The sequence below is a fragment of the Lepisma saccharinum genome, chromosome 8 (genome assembly GCF_977018435.1).
Source record: "Lepisma saccharinum chromosome 8, izLepSacc3.1, whole genome shotgun sequence".
Lineage (NCBI taxonomy): Eukaryota > Metazoa > Arthropoda > Insecta > Zygentoma > Lepismatidae > Lepisma > Lepisma saccharinum.
This window is the reverse complement of record NC_139236.1, coordinates 22,047,087-22,069,602: the sequence shown is the minus strand read 5'-3', so window position 1 is coordinate 22,069,602 and position 22,516 is coordinate 22,047,087. Positions and strand designations below refer to the sequence as shown.

At 37.4% G+C, this 22,516-nt stretch overlaps 1 protein-coding gene across 4 annotated transcripts in view; it reads right to left on the bottom strand.

The window, feature by feature from the left end:
• The window catches only part of fry (microtubule binding protein furry), a 1,034,138-nt gene that overhangs the window by 647,675 nt on the left and 363,947 nt on the right, over window positions 1–22,516 (bottom strand). For all 4 annotated transcript variants that reach the window (XM_083126340.1, XM_083126342.1, XM_083126341.1 and 1 more), the window contains one exon: window positions 6,526–6,680. In XM_083126340.1, coding sequence (XP_082982466.1) covers window positions 6,526–6,680 — 155 coding nt within the window. The remainder of the gene's footprint in view (window positions 1–6,525; window positions 6,681–22,516) is intronic.

Genomic DNA, 22,516 nt, shown 5'->3' with positions numbered 1-22,516 from the left:
CCTAGAAAAGACAAGAATGTTGGATTTCATGGAATTCTTCATTCTTTTAGGACATTTATTTTTTTTAAAAAATCGCTAAAAACTCCAACAATTCGCATTTTATGCCAAATTCGAATTATTTCCATATTTCGAACGGGCGAAAAATGTGTCCAGACATCACTGCACATTCCTAAACATAACTTCGCAGCAATTACCATTTTTCACGGTTTTGGCGTTTGCGAAAAATCAATGTCCCTACAAATCGGAAATTACTTTCTGGCCACCCCTCGTATAAATCAGTAGATGGAAAGTGAAAATTTAGCAGGGCTGGCAGAGAAAAGTCAATTCTTGAAGAATGTCATTTGCTTTTATGATTGAATGATTCGAGTAAATATAATATTAAAATATTTACGTATTTATTATTAGTATTTTATTTCATAATATTGGACATTAACCTTACTCAGTGAGAGTTTAATGACAATCTCTCACGAGTTTAAACAGACAGGACAGAGAGTGGCGTTAATTTCATTGCAATACTATTGTTGCAGTAAATTTGAGGTTGAGAGCATGGACTTCCTCGGTTCAGCGTTCTGAATTGTACACGGTTGCATGCTCTGATGTTATATCTGCAAAACAAAACCTATCCGAAGTAGGTTGCTCCCACAGTGCCCGAGTTATAACAATTTCCTCCAAAATGCAAATTACCTATTTTTCGTTAAAAAAAAATAGTAATAATTCACATTTTGGCTTATTATTCAACTTGTATGGCACCCAAGAACATGAAAAATATTTCATTCTCTTGAGAAATGTTCATTATTTGAAAATAACACTAAAGTTCGTGCTTTCTCCCAAAAATAGCGGGAGAAGAGGGGGCAAACTCCAGATTTTGTTTTTTCCATTGAAATTTGTGGGACGTGCCACCCTTCCTCGGTCCGGTGTTCTGAATTGTACGCGGTTGCATGAGCTGAATGTTTTAGCTGCAAAACAAAAGTTATCCGAAGTAGATTGCTATTACAGTGCCCGAGTTATAACACTTTTCCTCCAAAGAGTGTTCGAAATTAAAATTCCCGCCGAGAAGCCCGGGCGACAGAAATTTCTCTCGCTCTCTGTGTCTCCTCCTGCCATCACTGGTTTCTGGTGCCGTGGTTGTGTTGCGCATAAAAGGAACCTAAAAGTTGAGGCCGAAACTTACGAACGAGATATCCTGTTCCCGTGCAGAGTTCCATAACGAGTTCTTTAAATTAAAAAAAAAAAAAGTCATGACGAAATTCCCTGACATTTCCCTGACTTTTTTTGACACCTCAAATTCCCTGACTTTTCCCGGTTTTCCAGGTCTGTCGCCACCCTGCAATAATTATTCGCCCTTAAAATGAAAGCTTATTTTTTCTTAAATTACAAGTGTAAATTCTTCGGAGGTTTAAACTACGGAAGTAATTGGAAAAACAATTGTAAGTCATAATGTATTATAGTTTTATTTTTACTTCAAGGTTACATAAAATACACCCCAATATTTTCCTGTACAAGTAAATCTCCTCCATTCCGAGTGGGTCTTGCACGATATAGTAGTCGGTCAGCACTTGAAAATACGTACATCTGATAATAATTTTTAATGTTAGGACTGATTTTACTTTAAAAGTACATATTAAAGCGATAGTAGTTGCCAGCAAGGGAACCCCAAAACAGGCTTATATTTATTTTAAGTTTACTCGAGGAAAAATAAATTCATCACAAATGATTATTTTATAAGTGACCAGGGGTTTTCAAAAATAACGTTGAGCTTTTATATTGACAATATTTTCGATTACGGACATACTTTCTAAAAAGATCATGTTACGAAATTAAAGTATACAATTTTAACAGGATTTGTAGTTTTTGTAACAGTTAATTCTGGCAACCTGGAATCATGTGAATGGTAAATAACATTATTATTTCACTCATTTTCGTTCCTTTATTTCTCACAACCGACAACTTCTTTTCACTTTACAAAGAGGTCTACAACGCGCCTTCTCCGCTTTTTATTCAGATTTCTCCCCCAACCCGTGTGCCAGTTGACAACATTTGTATCTTTTTGGAGACCTTATGAAACGAGGAAGTTTTTTCCGTAATTTTTACGCTAAGTGTGTTACCAATTTCTTGAGTAATTCTCTTCGATTTAAACGATGATTTCCAAATTTCTTCATGACGTGTGCACCAATGACTGTTTCTTTCTGTGGGTATGGGAATTTTGGGCATGAATTTTTTCCCCAGTAGTCACTCATTCGTCAGATGTTAGCAACGTGTCGATTAAGTGTCCAGGGTGTAGTAGTTTTTTCACAATTAGTAGTTTTTTGGTCGCAAGTCGGAATATGTCACGAAAATCTACAAACTGCAATAACTCGAAACCCATTGATTTCCGACCCCCGGTGCATAGGGTCAAATTTGTTACAAATGTGCTCTAGTATTACCCCTTTCCAGGAATAGGTCGAATTACCAATCACCCTTTATATGTAAGTTGTGCTAAATTGATTTGAAATTTACGAGACAACAGGGAAGGAGCAAAAATAAACCTAAAAAATATTTTTAAAATGCAACGAAAACTTCAAAGAATACTGAAAAATGACCTGAAAGACAAAAAAAAGCCTAGTCATGACCACGCAACCCAAATTACAACTAAAATTGGCGGGATTGTATATGTGTAAGGATAGAACGAACAGTTTTGGCTAGGGAAAATGGTGGTTTCAATTGCTGTGACTGCACTCAATTATCTTTCTGCGTCAATAGACTGAAAGACGGCTGTTCATTATGCTCTTCAGGATGTCATGAACTTGCATCAGTAGGAACGTGGCGCCAACCTTCATAAAAAGGAGAGAGGAAAAATTGTGAAAGGACTCTCCTTTCGCGGCAACTCTACAAAAAGCAGGAAAAAGGACTGAATTCGCAAAAACTTTCCACTGTGCGTCCTTTTAGCTTCTCTTTCAGTTTCGGAAGCAAAGCTCGGCCAATTATGACCTGCAGACGTTCGTAAACACCGCCCACGCTTTCAGAAAGCTCTAATCAAAACCGGTCATTTTGCTCCCCGTGGCAAATGCTGAAACTTGGGAGGATCACGTAGAACGAGTTATCCAGACTTCGCTATGTGGACCCACACCACAATCGAACGGACCAGCAACCGAGCATGTATCCGGCAGCAGAGTCAGAAAAAGAATATTGTTGTAACACAGCGATGGATTCGCGTGGCAAACAGGAAAAAGCTTCAATAGTGAAACTACGAATAAAACCACGAGCGTTGGGGATTTACGTGTAGCAGTCATGTTTAGAAGCCTGAATTTAAGATAATTTCATACCTTCCTTGAGTTTACGTACACACAAAGTAAAGAGATTACCGAATATCGATTATTATTATTTTATCGCTACATTTAATACACGATAGTGGAAATGCAGCAAGTAATCATATTATTTTCAAATTGTATTATGCACAAGTTCGTTTACTTTCAAACTAGCAAAACAAAATGCAATTGCAGTGTTAATGAAAACAGCATACTTTCATCCATAGAAACATAAAAAATAGAACATAAAGGAGTAAAAATTGTTAATATAAATCAGAAAATATATTAAACTTTATTTTTTATTGCTATGAAACTGGCATGTTGATTCATCTTGCACAGTTCTTGATGTGAGGGGGAGGGATGAAAATTTACGCATTGTAACAATGTTGAACCACAAGAGCATCACAACCGTCCCCATCATATCCCTAGGAAGCCCAAAGACTCCGCGAACAGTTTCCTTTTCAAGCACTGCTCATACTGACATAATATCGGGTTCAATAACGATGAATAACTCATGTAACATTAAAGTAAGACATCTACCGCAACAAAAAAGCATAAAATCATAGATACAGAATATAAAACATAATTCAAAATTTAGTACAATAGTCTTGACATTCGATCGGACAACTTCACCAAGCAATTAGCAGAATCATTCTTGAACTGACGTAAATTTGGAAATTTTGCTAAAACAAAATTCGATAACATATTTATCACTACGCGTATCAACAGAACTTTCCAAAATATAAATGTGTATATCTCAATTTGCCCTAAAAAGAAAAACTACAATGCATGCCCAATTCTACTTAATGAGCTATTCGGAATTCAATCCAGTATGTTCTTCAAGAACGAACGACTCCGTGCTCAGCACAGCACAATGGTCATTTAACACTTGCGAAGCATATCCCAAACTTCAGGCATTAGACCTTTTCTTCACTTGAACCATCGCAGTCGCTATACTCGAAACACTGGCTCGCTCTCAACGTTCCCCTTCCACAATCTATTTAACACTGTTTTGTGGAACGCTCTTCAACCTCGTGAAATCTCATTTACTATTCGGACCACATTCAAAACTGAGGAGATATGCGCAGCGAAGAAGACTGCGAGGGCATTGAAGAAGTAACCCGAGAACGGCTATTGTAGCCATCCGACAAATGAGCTGCTTTGTAGTGTTCCAGCAGCGCATCCTTAAACCCAACTGCAAAATGAAAGCCACGATTTATTCATGATGCTCATCTAAAGGGATCGTATTCCTTAGACGTTAATTAGAAATTTGTTAACAAGATTAAGATTCCGAATGTTGCTATGTGAAGTATAAATCAGAACACTGTTGATGTGTGCGTTCTTTCTTTGGAAACATGATAAAACTGAATCTCACATTCCAAAGCAAGGTTTTGACAGTAAGTCGACAAAACCTTGAACAAAAAATATATATCGTAGCTGAGCGCGCTACGACATAAGGGATTTTGAATTCGATTCCCAGACTGGCCACGGGTGTCCTTTGCGAGTGTCCTTCATCATATCATCACTCATCCTAATCTTCGCGATTAGCAAAAGTGATAAAAAAAAGTTAGCAAAGTAAGCCAAATCAATCGATCGATCAACAAATATGTCGCAGCACATACATTGCAAAAATTTGGTTTTAAAAACCACACAGACTGTGGTCTCATTAGGTTCATGTCACATTTTGGTCTCTGATGTTGATTACAACCATTCATCTGTGTTATTTTAACACCACTGAACACGTGTATTACTTTAACAGAACTGAACACAACTTGGACCAAAATGTGGTGTGGACGTCCTGGGACCACTTTCTGTATCGATTTAATACCACTAGTTACAGTATTTTAGTGTACCAAGAGAAGAATATATAAATTGCCTGTTGTACGCAAGGAAAGAACATTCGGATTGAACTGGGAATGGAAATCCCGAAATTGTATCTACGAACGGATATAAGCATCCAATTTCACAGAAAAAAAAAACGTTTATGCCATGCATGAATAATTTTAAAAATCAATCGAATATCGAAGGAATTACACATACTACAGAAGGGAAATGTATAAAGAAGAGATAATGACAATCACAGATTGGGCGTAATCTGAAACAGTTTGTTATTTAGTTCCGGAGGAAGTCGCAGGAATTTGTTTCATTCATTTATTTATCGGTGCGGAGGGGACAAGGTAACGAGTGGAATCTCCCGACAACTCGTTACAGTTAACATCTCAGTATTCGTCTTGAGTGACTACAGGGAACATAACGGAACACCTGCGACTAGCCATCACACAAACAAAAGATTGTTGAATGAATGAATTAATTAATTAATTAATTAAAAAACAAACATTGTTCTTCATAGGTCAGTGACACTGACACCAGTACGAAACCTATGAAATGTTCAGGTACAATAATACTGAATGCAATACAAGCCACTCGACTGCAAGTTGTAAGCACATATTTCAAATTCAGAAAAAATATATAAAAAGTACTAAATAAGCACATATTTGGAACAATTATATCATTTCAGTGAAAATATTGGACATTTCGCGGCGCCCTGGGGCGCTACGTTTTACACCCATTTCAAGATGAATCAACAGCCCTACCATACATGTACCATCAATACGGATGCAATAGGTAGCAAAATAACCTTTATCACAAATCACTTCAATAATACAAAAATATCTGGAACATTAACTCAATTTTTGTAAATATCAGAAGTTTGACGCTTAGACCATTGGTTTTAAGGCCGTCATTTGTTGACTAAACACATAAGTTATCAAGTGGGTTCACGTTCCAGTATACCATTCAGAAAGTACTATCCTTCTGGAGAAAATTTATTAAGATCTGATGGAAACTCAACGTCGAAGATGGACCAAGCTGGTCGATCCAATCGGTGTGAAGCAGCTTCACAATGATGATGGTCTCCTGCGCATCAAACAGTTTGAGTTGGTGCTTTAAGTCCACTTTATGCACAGTAAGGCTAATCGGGTGTGAACCTATGGTTTAAAGTGGAATCCGAACCACTGTACCATGTGCCTCCACCGGCTATAGAACCCGAGACCCCTTGATTACAAGGCTACACTCAGCACAGATCCATGCTTACCATTTAAGAAGCTAGGTTGGTAGTTTAAAACACGGAGAACAATAATTCAATATAGCTAGTCTTTTTTCGATGTTCAGCAACATTCAACAAAAGAGACAGAAAATGCACATACACGACGAAAGAACATACGCTAATAAGGTATCTTACCTTGCACTGAAAATCACAGCAAGAGCCAGAAAGCAGCCGTCCGCAACTTCTGCTGTACCGGTGTAACAACGGTCGACAACCCAATCGAGGAGAGGTCCAATGTCAGGATTGCATTCCAAAAGTAATGTAACAGTCTCACGTGCCAGCTGGTAAATCTGCATTAGAAGAAACAACGAATATTAGAAATTACTTAAGGCTGTCCTGCTAGAAATTCAACAGAAAACTAATGAAACAAGAAAAAACTTAATCTCAGTTTTATTTGTCTACAAGCAGGATGAGAATTAACAAAGGGATAAAGTGGGACTTGCCTGCCAAAAGATCCAAGCATTCCTAGCAATAGGGTTAACTCGGGACTAAATCCTTGTGAAAATAGGTAGTTTTCAAATCACTGTTGTTCTGGTCACAAAGAAACGTTTGAGAGGAATATTAGCTAATTTTATATTGTTTTAAGACCCAAGCAGCCAGGAAATAACACTACCCAGAAAGAAAAAAAGTGTGCATGGTGTTAAATGTTTTCAGGACGCAAGTAAAACGCTTTTTACTACGCAAAAATTGAATTTGCTAAATTGCAGAAAAGTGTTGAAACCCATAATTGAACCCACCATTTCAAATTCAATATTGTCAGGAATATGTAAGCGTGTGTATGGGTGGGTGGGTGTGTACCCGTGTCTACAGTTTAAACTTCTATTCTTATATGTATTTTCTTCTTTGTATTTTTTATTCCCTTGTCACTTTTATATTGTCTTTCCTTTTTAATATTTAAATGTAAACCAGTAAATTCTATTCAAGAACTGTGTAAACATGGTCAAGTAGAAGAAAAGGCTCCACAGCCTTAACATCGCCATGTAAAACAAGACGAAATAAATAAATACTATGTTGGGGCGGCGAATTCTACGCATTTGGATGGCTAAAAGAAATAACGTAGAGAATTTGATAAACTGGTTATTCATGGCAGGTTATCGACACATTACTATGCCAAATTTTATGAAACTAGTCTTGAGGAATTAATTCTCTAAGGTAAGGCAGAAGGAAGACTATCAAGTCGTAGATTATTAATCAGATGGATGAATCAAATTAAATAATTTCCTGAAGAAATTTTTTTAAAAAAAAATACAGAGTGCTAATAGATGTGCAGATCATCACACCAAAGTGGAGAATTGGAATAAAAGGATACAGTTACGTTACATGATTACAATTCCTCAGCAATGAGAACAAATTAAAGAATATACAGCATGCAATGTTAATTCGGCGTTATTTATTTATTTATTTTTTGAGAAAATTCCAGATACAGCAGAGTTGGCCATTTTACACTAAAATTGTCAACAATGAAAATGCAAAGATGATGATAATAATAATAAGCAAAAAATATTTAAAAAATAATAAAAGTAACAAAATAACACAAAAGTGAATAGCAAATTAACAAAATATAAGTAAAAGATTGTACTATTTGATAGTATTTACAAAGATTTCTCTAATAGATGATCGAAAGGCAAACTCTGAGGAAAATATATCGATTATTGATGATAGATCATTGTATTGTGTGGCAAGTCTGTAGAAGATAGATCTTTTTTGGATTTTAAGTCAAGGTTATCCATTGTATAGCGCTTAGAGAGAGAGAGAGAAAGGAGGAAAGCAAGGAAAAAAATATTGCTTACCCGAAGACGACAGAAAAAGTGCTCTCTCCAAAAATTGTGTTAGAATTGGTAAAAATTGGAGAACTAGACAATGGATAATGTCCACTTAAAACTGCACGCTGGTATTAACATTCAGAGTAAGAATGGAGTCCATGTAACCTCGTCTCATCGGGAAATCAATGAATGCCTGGTAGTCTCATTTAGGCATCGACTATTGAAATGTACGAGGGCCACTATTTATATTTTGAGCCTTGCCAACACTGATTGAAGTTAGGCGCGATTTGACGTTTGCACGGAATCGTCTGGCATTATTGACCATAACGTACTTCAAATGTTTTGTCAATAGCTTCATTTGTGTTGTTTATGTTGCCTTGGAGATTGCGCGATAACAATAAAATGGAATTAACTCGTGAACATTTTCGTGTGATGATTTTTTACGATTTTCGACGTGGATTATCAAGACAAGAGTGCATCGATCAACTTACTTCCACATTTGGTGATGAAGCCCCATCCTTTGCCACTGTGAAACGCTGGTATAACGAATTTAATCGTGGCCGCCATTCGCTCACCGACGAGATTCGCGAAGGTCGTCCAAAATCAGTTGTTGTTCAAGAAAACATTGATGCTGTGCAAAACCTAATACTGCAAGATCATCATGTGACATACTGTGAGATTGAGGCAACCATAGTCATTAGTTCCACCAGCATATATAAAATATTACATGATCATTTAGCTGTGAGAAAGGTATGTTCTCGTTGGATCCCACACAATTTGACAAAACTCAAAAAGACGCTCGCGTCAATTGGTGCAAACAAATGCTCAATAAATACAATCGTGGTGCTTCAAAAGACGTATATAAGATTGTAACAGGTGACGAATCATGGATATATGCATATGAGCCGGAACGTAAACAGCAGTCGACTGTATGGGTGTTTCAAGAAGAACCCAATCCAACAAAAGTTGCTCGCGCTCGAAGCACATCGAAACAAATGGTCGCCTGTGGTCGGGAAAACTGGTCATGTGGCAACTGTGTCTTTAGAGGAACGTAGAACTCTGAATGGTACACAAAAATTTGTTTGCCAGAGGTCTTCGGTCAAATACGGAAAACAAACAAACGCCGTCGGATCATTCTTCATCAAGACAATGCCAGCTGTCGCACATCTCGTCTAACAACATACTTTATGAACAGTCAAAAAATCGAATTGATGGGTCATCCGCCGTACAGTCCTGATTTGGCACCCAATGACTTCTTCTTGTTCCCGAATGTCAAGAATAAATTGCGTGGACAACGATTTTCGTCGGCGGAAGACGCCGTTGATGCGTTCAAAAACCATATTATCGAGGTGTCTCAAGAAGATTGGAAAAACTGCTTTGACAAATGGTTCGAACGAATGCAAAAGTGTATTGACCATAAAGTAGAATACTTCGAAAAACAATAAAGCAGTTTTCAATGCCAAAATTCCTGTTTTTTTCATTGTTAGGCTCAAAATATAAATAGTGACCCTCGTACGCGTACGTGCGTCTACGGTGAATTGCAAGGTAGCGCAGGAAGAGTCAATAAAGCCGTAGCTTCTAAATTCAAAAATCAAGCGAACTTGCAGTAGTTAATGATCCACTTATTGCCGCTTCGGTTACAGGTGTCATAATGTATTCCCAAGAGCGGGGAATTGTTAGGTTGAAGAACCCGGTACATCAAAAAGCTTTCTCTATCTTTCGAGGCTGACACTCGGGGGTACCAGTACAGAGATGAGGAATGCTAACGATTCCATGAATGAACTAAAAACCTTACGCTCAGGTTATTTACTCTAGATGTTCTAGCGTTTTACCTAACATTATGAGAGATCTTCTGATGTTTATACCGAAATTAAAAGGGACGCTAATGCAACTTCTTAAAATTTAGATAGAAAGAGAAAGAGGAAGCATACATAATAGACGTAACATAATTAAAAAATATTATAAACTCTGACTCACTTTCTGCCGTTTTTCATAGATGATAGTGATCATATAATTAGTGTGGAGTTCTATTTTAAGTTACTAGTTTATAGCTCTAGCCTAATCTGATCAATGACGCTACCACATATGTTTACTCTCATTGCGACGCCAAAATGTTAATAGGGTTTTTAATGTTACACTGTATAAGTGTAGAAACTCATATATTCAAATCTTTAGGTAAACTACACATAGTAGTAATATTGAGTTGGTCAAGTGATATTTTTGGAAAACATGTGATAAATGTTCCGAAAAAAACGTCATTGTATTATTTTTGTGGTGATTGTTGTAATCTGAAATATTATGTAATACAATTTAGCGTGGCCGCGGTGGCTCAGTCGGTAACGCGTCTGACTACCATGCTAAAGGTCCCGGGTTCGATCCCCGGCCGGTTCAAATCCGGGAACTTTTCTAACGGTGGAAGCGGCCCCGGCGCCTACCCAGCGTCGAATAACATGGGTACCTGGGGGAAACCCTGGGGGGTAAAGGCGGTCAGGGGCGTGATGCTGATCACATCACCCCCACTCACGACCGGATCAAGAAAGTGTGGGGCGTTACCCCCACACCCCCTATACGCCTTCATGGCGTGGTGCTATGCACAGGGGAACACTTTACCTTTTACAATTTAGAACATAAATAAATTTACTACCTGTAAATACAAAATACACAGTGCCTACTAAGTTTTTACACTATCAACATTGTAACAAGATAAATGCTGCAATGTGGCATTTGGTACATGTATAACGTAGTGTCTCATGCAGTGAGTGTGTAGTGAAATTTGTGTCCGATTCGGTGTAATATTGAGTTACAGCTTTTAAACTAGATCAGTGTCTTGTACCTGCGTCATGGATTTTAAAACAGAACGAAGAGTGGCGATTAAGTTCTGTGCACAACTCAGTAAAACCCCTTCAGAAACCTTTGAAATCGCGAAAACTGCTTACGACAATGAACCATCTTATCATTCTAATGTTCTTATTTGGCATCGTCAATTCCGTGATGTTCAGAAAGATGTGGCGGATGGTCCCAGTGAGGGTCGTCCCTCCACCAGTCGAACTGGCGGTAATAATGAAAAAGTTCGACAAAAACTGAATGAAAACTGGGTCCAGTCACTGATGATGATTGTTGATGATGACTGATGATTGCAGCTGTACGTAGATTCATTTTAAAACGCTTGCTAAAGAGATTACGACGAGTGAGACCAGAGCTGGTTGTATCCGGTACTTGTTTCCTGCAGCACGGCAATGTGCCAAGCTGCAAGCCAATTTGCAATGATGCCGAGTTGGCAATTACAACGTTCAATTATATTATTATTTTACGAATATTAGTATATAATGGCTAGTATATTCTTTCATGTTTATTGTGGTTTATTATAGTTTCATTTATCTTGCAGTTAAGAATTCATATATAAGTTAATAAATATTATATTAATGTCTTCAGCCAAATTTATAAATTTTCCAATATGGCCGCCTTTATCATCGTTAACTTTATATACCGATATTTCTAGAAGTACAAATAGCGACACGTTTAAGCAATTTTTACTCTCGTTCTTTCGAAAGCTATTGTTTATTTGTTAATTTTTTTGTGGAATGCGAAGATTACGCGTTGCCGTTTGCATTGTTGCCATCAGTTATCAAAGTTCACTGTGCCCGATGAATGTACTTTTCAATATGTTACTGTTTAAATATAGACATCATTTGCAGCATCAACTTTCTGGTATTTTAAAATTATAGTAGCTGGTACCACTGAGTCAGTGAAGAGAAGTAACGTTTTTCCTGACTGAGCCGTTGCCAGTTTCTTTTTTGTACGACGAACGGAGAAACCGTGTTTTATTTGAATTTGCCTTAGGCTATATACCCGCGTGCGTTATTTCAATAAATTATGGTCAGAATATATATGTTTTTTTTTATTTATTTAAAAGTTGTAATACGAGTTGGATTACTAGAATCGCGGGTGAACAAACATGTGGACTTCAACGGACTTCACAGATGGAGAAAAAGGAAAGGAACCAAGTATCTCAACCCGAACCTTGAGATATTACCATCATGTTCTACTGAGCTACTAAGGTAAGTAGCACCAGGGTTCCCACGTCGTTGGTGATAAGTGACAAGTGCAGCGCTACGCGGAACGTAGCAAACTATTGTCGAACAGTTTTGGCAGAGAAATAAATGATTGCGCTACACCATCCGCCTTATTCGCCAGACTTGGCACTGGCTGACTACTTTTTATTCCCCAAATGAAATCACACCTGAAGGGTCAACGTTTTGACATCATTTTGGAAATAAAGAACTGTGCAGAGGCACCTAAACATGATCCCAAAATAACATATATCCACAAGGGCATCCAGCAATTGCACAGCCATGTTATTAAGTGTGTGGACTTAAGAGGGATGTATAACGAGGACTAACCAAGGGCTATGGGAAGTCTCACATATCTACATTTTTAATTGAGCCAGTCTAAAAACCTTGCAGACACACTGTGTATATGATCTAATTTACAACTTCAGAACTGTTACTGTGAAGGTTAACAATTATTGCTATTGGATACTTTCTCGTTAATAACACACCCAATTTCACATTACAATCGAAGGAAACACGTTAGTGAAAATTTTCCTCATAATGCACTAATCATTACTTTCTCTATAAAGACCTTAAATTACTGTACGGAATTCGCCAAATTAATCTAGCCCCAGTGAAGATACATATATTGGTGTTTATTTTGCTACAACCCATCTAAGAGGCATGTACACATTTATAATACGTATTCACAAATGGAAATTAAAATATTCAATTACAATGAAAAGATGAGTTATCGCTAATGAACTAGGTGTGTTTATATACAAAGAGCAGTCGATTCAGAAAATCTTAAAAGAATAGTCGCATGATCTAAACCATTAATATTTTAAGAACCTTGCACGGTACGTGAACGTAATTAATAAAATGTCAGCTTCCTTCATAAAAAAGAAAGAAATATTAAACTAATTACCTCATGCCATGAACAGATCAAGATCACAGAAGGTATTCGGCATCCAGGAAGGGAGTATCTGGTTTAAGAAGGGCGCAACTGGCTGCTGATGTTGATTGAAATTTTAACATATTTAATTAACTAAATCCTAATTAAAGAAACGACTGGAACATTTGATGAAAAATAGGAAATTGGTGCAAACCAAATTTGCGTTTCAAGCGCAACAGATCAATGGTGGTTGATGTTTTCTTTTAAGCCGAAGAGTTCTGGTTGAGTTCCTGGAGACACTGCATCGTAAACAGCTGATGGTATTACAGTTTTAGTTAAAATTATGCAATGCAAGGAGTGGACAAAATACTAGTTAATATCACAGGTGTATCGAATTCTGCATTTCATCCCTACGTTATGCAAAACTGTGTGAATCACTAGATTTTCTTAAAACAATTCTACAATACCTTCCAAGTCAGCTGCATTATATTTTTAGTCTTTTAAAGCAAATTTTCATGAACAGCGCCGTATAGGATGATTGATAAATTCATGAAATGGATAGACGAACAACCACTGTTCCTAACTTATCGGAGAGCATCGCTACTTCTGGCATTTTAGCCACTAACATCATCAGGTCGGGTATATCTATTGCGGTGCAACCCATCAGTCAGATTTTGTATGAATTTCAGCTGTTCTGTTTTAATGTTATCGCATGTAATAAACTGCTCTCTCTCAATAGTGGTTCCAACTTTCAATTTACACCAAAATATCCTTTCTGTCTTTTCAAAAGTATTTTTTCATCGAATGTAAGATGAAATTATAATTGATAATTATCGATGTCTCGTTCTGTTTTGTATAGAATTATTCATCAGAAATAATGTTGTCACACACGTCGATGTCAATATTTACTGAATTTTGTAAAGCATTTTGAAAGACAAACGAAAGTCAACACTGATCAACCACAGACACATTCTGAATCGGAATTGTGAGCTCCTCTACTTTCAACAAACATCTTTAAGACTGGCCCGTCGGCATCAATCTACGCACCTGTTAAACTGAATCATTGTATGGTTGCCACAAAGAACGGAAACTGCGTTTCATTGGATACGGTATCGAGTTAACTAAATTACTTCTCCACTCCAGAAAGATCGCAATAAAACGAGAGACCAATCACAAGTCACCATCGTCATTTTGATCCTTGTTTCAGCAAAAGCAATTTGACTTACGTGAAGGTTTGACTTCTTAAATTTCCATCTTGACTGTTCTAGGGAGGAGAAAGAGAGGCTGAAAAAACAATTGGAAGGAATGACACGTCATAATCTTAGCTGTCTTCTCCTATCGACTGGAAGAATTGAAGAAGATCAAAGGAGAGACGACTCCTCTCTTTGTGCCACTCTATCGAGATGCTTCAAGAACTTCATAATAAAGGTTGTCATTGGGGTTTACTGTTCTCACACGAGATAGGGGTTCGCGGTTGAAGCCTATCGTTTTCGATTAACTAGCAGCAATATGCGAACATACATCGATTAATCAATATTAAATACTAATCATCCTCTTGGCCAACCACAAAAAAAAAAAAATATCTGATAATACAAAATATTTCACTCAATAATGTCAGAAGTCTGTTTACGTACAGTAAGGACCAATATGTTTAATAATATTAGGAAGATAAAATCGATTTTAATTTTCTGCTGGATTAGACTTTATGATTATATTACTGAATATTACCTAGAGGCTATTTGTGTGTCTGAGTCCACCTTTGATCAGTTTAAAGTGGGATCAAAACAACTTTAAAATATACGTCCACTGGAAATCGAACACGGAATCGCTTGATTACAAAGCGGCAATAGCGCTATCGGAGATACCACAAATTGTCTTCGTATCTAGGATGTAGGGAGTGACGTATTCAGAAGGCTGAAAGATTAGCGAGGTTCTGGCGTCCGGACTCACAGGCAGTATAAACCTCTGTGAGATTCGTCTTTTGTGCTGCTGTCCATCTATGTTTGCGATTGCCTGTTCATTTAATCTTATCACCAGGGGTGTAAGGAGTGGCCCTTTCTGCGGACACCCAAATGACAACCTACGTTCAATGTAGTACACCATGGACTGCATTTTGCAGACTAGCGAGGCTCTGGCGCCTAGATTCACAGCCAGTATAATCCTCTGTGGGGCTCGTGTTGGGTCTTCTCTATATGTTTGTAATTGTCCCTTCATTCATCTGAACTATTCAGCATTCATCTCCACCTTGGGGATTAGCCAGAGGTGGCAGAAAAGCGAAGTAAAATAAAGCAAATCAATCAATGGTCTTCGTAACTGCAGCAATGGGTTTGACAGTAAGATATAAAAATAAGTTCATCTTCCGACTTTTCTAAAAAAAAGATTCGTATAGGTCTCGTTTGAAGCTCTATTTTCTGTCTTCCATTCGTGAAGTTCTTTAAAATCCGTTGCGCGTAAGTGATACATGAAATGTTAGTTACGTGGTAGACAACAACATAGCTGATATATTACTAATCAATTTATTTGTCAGTTTAACTTCAGACCTTAATGACAGGCATTCACATGTAGCTACTCGATAAAGTTAAAAATTACATATTTTGACTCCTAACGCCTGTATAATCATATTGTCGGCATTTTAAAAGCTTGTCTTGCAAAATACTAATATGTATTTTAAAGAAAAAGCTATTAGGATAAGCTGATATATGCCCATATGTTTTTCAAATCTCCTCTTCGTAGGCATAGAAGTTAATGAGACATAGATAGATGAATCTGGGAACAAAATTAACTATCACTTATTGATACCTTAACGGCACGTAACCACTATGCAATCCAATTATACCCTGGAACGGTCAAGTTTGCAAAAGGTAACCGACACTAATTGGATTGCTCGGCCAAGAAGTTTGATAGATTCAAACTAGCTTTGGTGATCAAACAAGCCACGAAATTAATGCCGGGGCACACAAGCGGATTATGAATATTCTAGTTCGATCTGATCAGCGAGTAAACCTTAAACGCTGGGGTGACCCACAAAAAAGAGGTCTGTTGTCCCACGGCGTGGAATAGATGTTCCCTCGTGATAAGGAAACTGAAGGAACAGGTAACGTAGACGGTATTATTCCAGACGGTGGAATTGCCTCCATAATCTTGCTGACGCCTCTTTTACGACCTCCGCGATAATTTACCTTGTTCTTAAAGCGACGAGACCTGAAGAGATTCAAGAAGTTCATAAGCTGTCTCTCAGACAGAAATAGTCTATTTTTATTGATTACTGCGGAAAAACTACAGAGCGGATACTATAAGAGCCAGATAAAATAAAAAGATAATACCATTTTTACACGGCAAAATTTTCTTAAAAGGACTAAAGTATAACTTTTTATAAAATGATTGATTGATATCAACACTTTACAATAAAACGTTTATTCTACTGCTTACAAATATTATGGAATTTAAAAATATGCAAAATTGCACTAATGCGTTTCACATGGAATTTAATAACCCGCTATTTATACTTAATTGCTCACAGTAACGAAGTAAAAAAGACTGCTGATTGTTTAAGGTTTTTATATAGCACATAAAGAAATAGAAAACTCATGAAACTTTCACTACAAGAAGTGCCGGTTTCACAACTACTGGTGAATAGCGAACAGTGTTGTGGTGCAGGATACCAAGTCGAGTCGAATTTTGATCATAAAACAGTTCTTAGCTCACAAGAAATTGATTTGGTGCCATTACACGATTCATTGTTTCTGCTAGACACTGTTGTTCAATGTGCGTTCAGTTTCCAATTTCTTCAAGAACAACCCACCAATCAGTTTGACAATAACAGATGCTCCTAGATTAAAATAAGAGCAAAATACAAGCAGACATAAACATATTGCTGCCATTGTTGCATCCCCGAAAACTTATTGAGAGCAGTTATCTTGAAACAGACTATCGGGTGGAAATCGTCCTAGCCGCTAAAAGGAACACACGTCGACGGTAGTAAGCTGATTTCTTTGGACAAACTTGGTGAGTTGTTCTGTATCATATATATTTTATTAATTTCAGCCGTTCTAGTGTGAAAACATGTTTAAAAAGGCGAGTTTCGAATGGGACACACTGGGGATGGGGAACTAGATAAGGTGTTCTATGACAGACGAGGGGGGGGGGGGCGTCTCTCAAACCAAGTCAGGGTCAGCATTCGTGTATAGTAATTAACGTAGTACGCTAAAAAGCTCCATAGGCATGGACATTTAGTTATTTTTGTTTCTTCTGTAATAAATTTTTAACGCCAGGTTAACCTAGAGATACCAAAGCAACGCACCAAATAAAAACCTTAGACAAAGACAAGAAAAATGTGAAATTTTAGTTTCAAGGAGGTTAAAGTAAGTGGCAAGTAAGTAAGTAAGTAATCTTGCGTATGACAAGCATAATACGAAAATTAAATGGCGAGAGTGCCGGACAATTTACATATTCGTTACTGCACAGACTACACTATAAAATTGCAGCCGCAGTGGTTTAGTTGGTAGGCTGTCTGACTGCCACGTGGGAGACTTTGGTCCGATTCCCGGGGTGAGCAATCTAAGGTGGAATTTTTTTAGGCATTAGATGCTGAATGGAGAATGTATGGGGCCCTACACCAGGGTTGGCCCGTGCGGGTCCAGCCCAGTATTCCCATGTATTACCCACCTCAAAAAAAAAAAAAAAAACAACCAGTCAAAAAGTGTTTTTTTAAGAAAATGTTGTAAATTATTGCTTTAAATAATTGTGAAGTTTTAGAATTGTCAACAGTTTAAGAAAACTTGTAAATAAAGGCTTAGTCGAGTTTATAATACTCAAACTAATCAATGAGGAAGTACAAGTCATAGTGGGTCTTTTAAGGATATTTTTCTCAAATCATGCTGGAAATGGACTTTTAACAGAAATAATACGAACATATATCCCAGTAACAAAAAAGGATCCGAAAGTTTTAAATAAAACGTTTGCATTGATTGATGCAGTATTGTTCAACAAAGTTTATAATTTTATAATGTGGAAACACTTTCGTTATCAATCAGTCACTTCCGCATGTGGGCAAGTCACATAGCTTCACCTGTGACGATCAACTGTTATAATAAAGTTTTGCATGTATAAAACATTACAAAGAAGAATTGGGTAATTTTATTAAAAAGTCGTGAACGTAGAATAAAGTTAATTGTGGTATAATTAAATCGAACACTTTTGAAAAGATTCTTTTCATTTCTCAAAATATAGTAAATGTGCAATTGTTTTTCATGTTCTGCTTTCTTGCCAACACCATGTCCTCCCTTTAGTTCACTGAATTGATTGAACGTAGTGGGTTGCTTGCCTATGTAGCATATATGTTATTTATGGTTAGGAGCTCTCATATTATCATAATCACAACCACAATTTCATTTTTTTAAAGGGGGTGTGGGGTACTCAGGTAAATACAATGCTTTCATATTTTGACCATTTTTGACACATTCAAACATTTTGTAGACTACGGTTTCAAACTTTGTGCATGAATCTTACAGGAGCATTATGACATTAAGTGCACTGTACTTTGACAACAAAATTATTGAAACATAATGCACGATTAACGATTTAGGAGGAGAATGAGTAGGGTGGATGGGCAAAGAAGGACAAGTCATCTGTTTAGTGAGCATGATAAGATCTTTCTGCAGTTAGAAAATTTGATAGACTGAAATGGTATTACATGTGAGTGAAATCAGACAATGTGTTTCAAGACAGTGAATGAAAAACTGATTTTTCCTCACGTTGCACACTCTATAGTATGCTCTCTTTTTTCCAAAACTGTCTAGAATGCATTTTCAGAGTATAAGGAACTAAACTCAGTCATTGCAGATAATTCGTCGGTCCGCGATTTTTGAAATTTTATTTCATTGATTAGGAGAGCAGCGGTGCTAAAATCGCAAACATACATTTTGACAAAAAATTAAAGCTTTTGATTTGAAACTTTTAGAGTTACAAGGTAACTTAAAGAATTGGTGTCATATTGTATTTGAGAAAAATTGGTCACCATGTTTAAAGATGGTGGATGACAGACCGATTTAACATGCCTTGCGAGAGCTTTAAATTATGATAATATTTCAGTTCACATTTTCGTAGATTAAGAAAGGCAAGACTGAGCAACGTTCGGTCATCACTTGAGGGTGAAGTTTTTTATAAAAACTGTATAACATAGTGTGTGGTTTAGGAAGGGTGGGGGAAAGTCTGCAATTTTGCAACTACGATAACTGCAGGTAAATTTAGCTCTTAAGCTTAAATTCATTTTGTAACTAGATACACCCAGACAATGATTTTGTTTTGCATTTGCATTGGTTGAAAGCATATCAAGATGGTGCATGAAAAAATGATTTTTCATATTCTGAGGTAGCTCCAAATTCTGATGACACTTTCAAATCTCTGCCTAAACTACATTTTTGGACATTAAGAAAGGAGTATTAAATATTTTATGGCATTACTTAAGCTATAGTTTGACAACACGTTTTTTTTTTGTTTGTTTTTTTCTAAAAAAAATATAGTCCATGTGTTAAGTTGGGGACCAAATTGAGGTCACTAATGTTTTGACCATGGGAACAGCCATTTTCATAGCAAGCAGATATTTTGGATGATGGATACGGTATTCCATTCGGACTAAATCAGCCAAGACAATTAAATATGCATGGTTAATACACGGAGGAGATATTTAAGCTTGAAACATCCACAAAAATAATGGGAAAAAACAATTTGATTCTGTGAACAAACTTTATTGAAGCAGATTTGAAAGTGTCTGTGCAGCTATCTTGTGTTGTATAGTAGCTAAAGTTAAGGTACCTCGTGCATATAGTACCGTTGCATGAAATCGCATTCAGGGGATCTGGGGATAGAACCCCACACATTCTTGATCTCGGCCTTGCATGTGATGTGATGTGATTAGCATCATGCTCAGTCCACCTTTAGCCCTCAGGTACCTATTGATTTAAGGCTGGGTGAGTCCCAGAGCAGCTGCTTTATGCAGGGACAAGACCGGAAAAAATCCTACCTTAGACCACCCATCCCGAGAATCGAACCTGGGTATCCCGCATAGCAGTCAGACGCCCTACCGACTTTTAAAATATTTTTAATAAGAGCAATATCCCTAAGCGGTAGTACCATCATTTTCTCACTATTTTTTTAAATTTTCTGTTTTCTCATTGTCCGAACCGGGATTCGAACCCGGGATCCCTGGCATTGGAACGTGAGGTGCTAACCACTCCACCACGGAGATCGACTAGACCACTGCAGCTCTCAAGTATAATATATCACAGATCTATTAACTATGACATCATGGAAGAGTAAAATCAAATTGTTGGTCAAATATTTTAGAATATTAATTTAATAATTTGTCCCGCACCTTGGCCTTGTGGTCTAAGGTTCCGGCAACGGGACGCGCAGGTTCAAGTCTCCTGGGGGAAGATTTTCTTCCTGAGATTTCGGCCTGTGTATGAGACTGGTGGTCACTCACCATAATGATTAAATTGAGGAGCTACGAATGAGTAGCGTAACCCGGTCATGAACACCTACAACGAGAGGGGTTCATCGTGCTGACCACACGTCACCCCGTAACTGGCTGGATTATCTCCCACTTCGGAGTAGGAATCATAATGTCAAAGGTGAGACCTTCATTGTCAATTCTTAACTATGTCAACAGAAAATATTAAATATTTTTTGAATCAGTGCACTAAAACAACACATATTGAATATTCCAATAGATTACTACTAGCAAAAAATGTATTTCAGTTTTTAAATATATACGCGTATATATATTTATAAACATAACCTGAAAAAAACAACAATAAAACCAAGTTTTGCCCGGTTTATATCTGAAAAAAAAAAAAAACAACCGAAAAAACCCACAATGACAAACCTACCCTACAACCACATTACCTCAATGTGCCTTCATAGCACGGTGCAATATGCTATATACCATTTACACTATAAAATTAACCCCGTCCCCCGGAAAAGCGCTTACGTCAACTGGTGACGCTGTTATTGTCAGAGGAGGAAATTGTAACAAGAGAGCAGATGGACAAGGAAAGGTTATCCAAATGGTGAACGTGTCGCTCGGTGACCGTTTTTTGGACATGGTAATTGGTTGATTTGCAGCAGCCGTCGGCGCGTGAAACCATTGCGATAGAAGTTACTGCTTACGTGTGCCGGCCCGAATGCATTTGAAAATCGGTAATGGACTCATTTGATGTAACAGCTTTCGGCCACTTGTTGTAATCAGAGAGATTTGGAGATTACGAAATGTCAATAACAACTATACGGAAAATAGTCACGTCATCTGTCACGCTTCGGAAGAGACTTGGAGAGAACATGAAAATATATTACATGATTATTTTAAAAATAAATTTAAATTGTAAATTAGACGAACTAAATGCATTTGTCAAAATAAAGCTACATTGGGTAGTGTTCAAACTAATACTTAGTTTTGAGGCTACACATACATTCCATTTAAGTAACTAACTAACTCTCTAGCCTTCTTATGGTGAGACAGAGAAAGGGAGAGAGAGAGAGAGAGAGAGAGAAAGGAAATATCTCTCCGTCTCTCTCTCTCTCTCTCTCTCTCTCTCTCTCTCTCTCTCTCTCTCTCTCTCTCTCTTAAACCCGAAGGTTTATGGCTGCAGCAACACACGCCTTCCATCTGTCCCTATCCTGAGCAAGATCTATCCACTCTTTTCCATCCTTACAGATTTCCTTTACGTCCATCTCAACGTTATCTCTCCATCTTCTGGCACCTTACCATCAGACTTCCCAACAAGAATCCTGTAAACTCCTCTTTCCTCTCCTATGCCAAATGACCTGCCCACCCAAGTCCTCTTCATTTAATTATTCTAATAATATCGGAACATGAATACAAATTATGTAACCTTCTCCATTCACCTGTCTCCTCATTTCTGTTAGGTCCAAATATTTTTCTAAGTATTTTATTTTCAAACACTTAATTTATGTTCCTCTTTCAATGTAAGGGACCAAGTTTCGCACCCATATAACTCTACAGACAAAATGACTGTTTTGCATGTTTTAACTTTTAGTTTCTTAGATATTATACAAGAAGACAACAGAGACGATTCCACGCAGCGACAGCGAAAAATCAGGCGAGGCCAGGCCGGCTCATTAGCTCAGTGGTAGAGCAATGGCACGGTATGCGAGAGAGCCGGGTTATAGTTCTGGCCGAGCCTGCATTTTTCGCTAAACATTTCTACGGATAAGATAAAAGTTTACACGCATTTCCCGATTAAGCGTGCTTTTATTTCCTCTTTAATATAATTTTCATTTGTTAGTATTACTCCTAAGTACTTGAATTTGGAAATTAGTTCAAACAAGTTGTTTTCAACAATTACATTTTGATTATTGCCTAACACTTGGTTTCGGCCTGTAAACATATATTTCGTTTT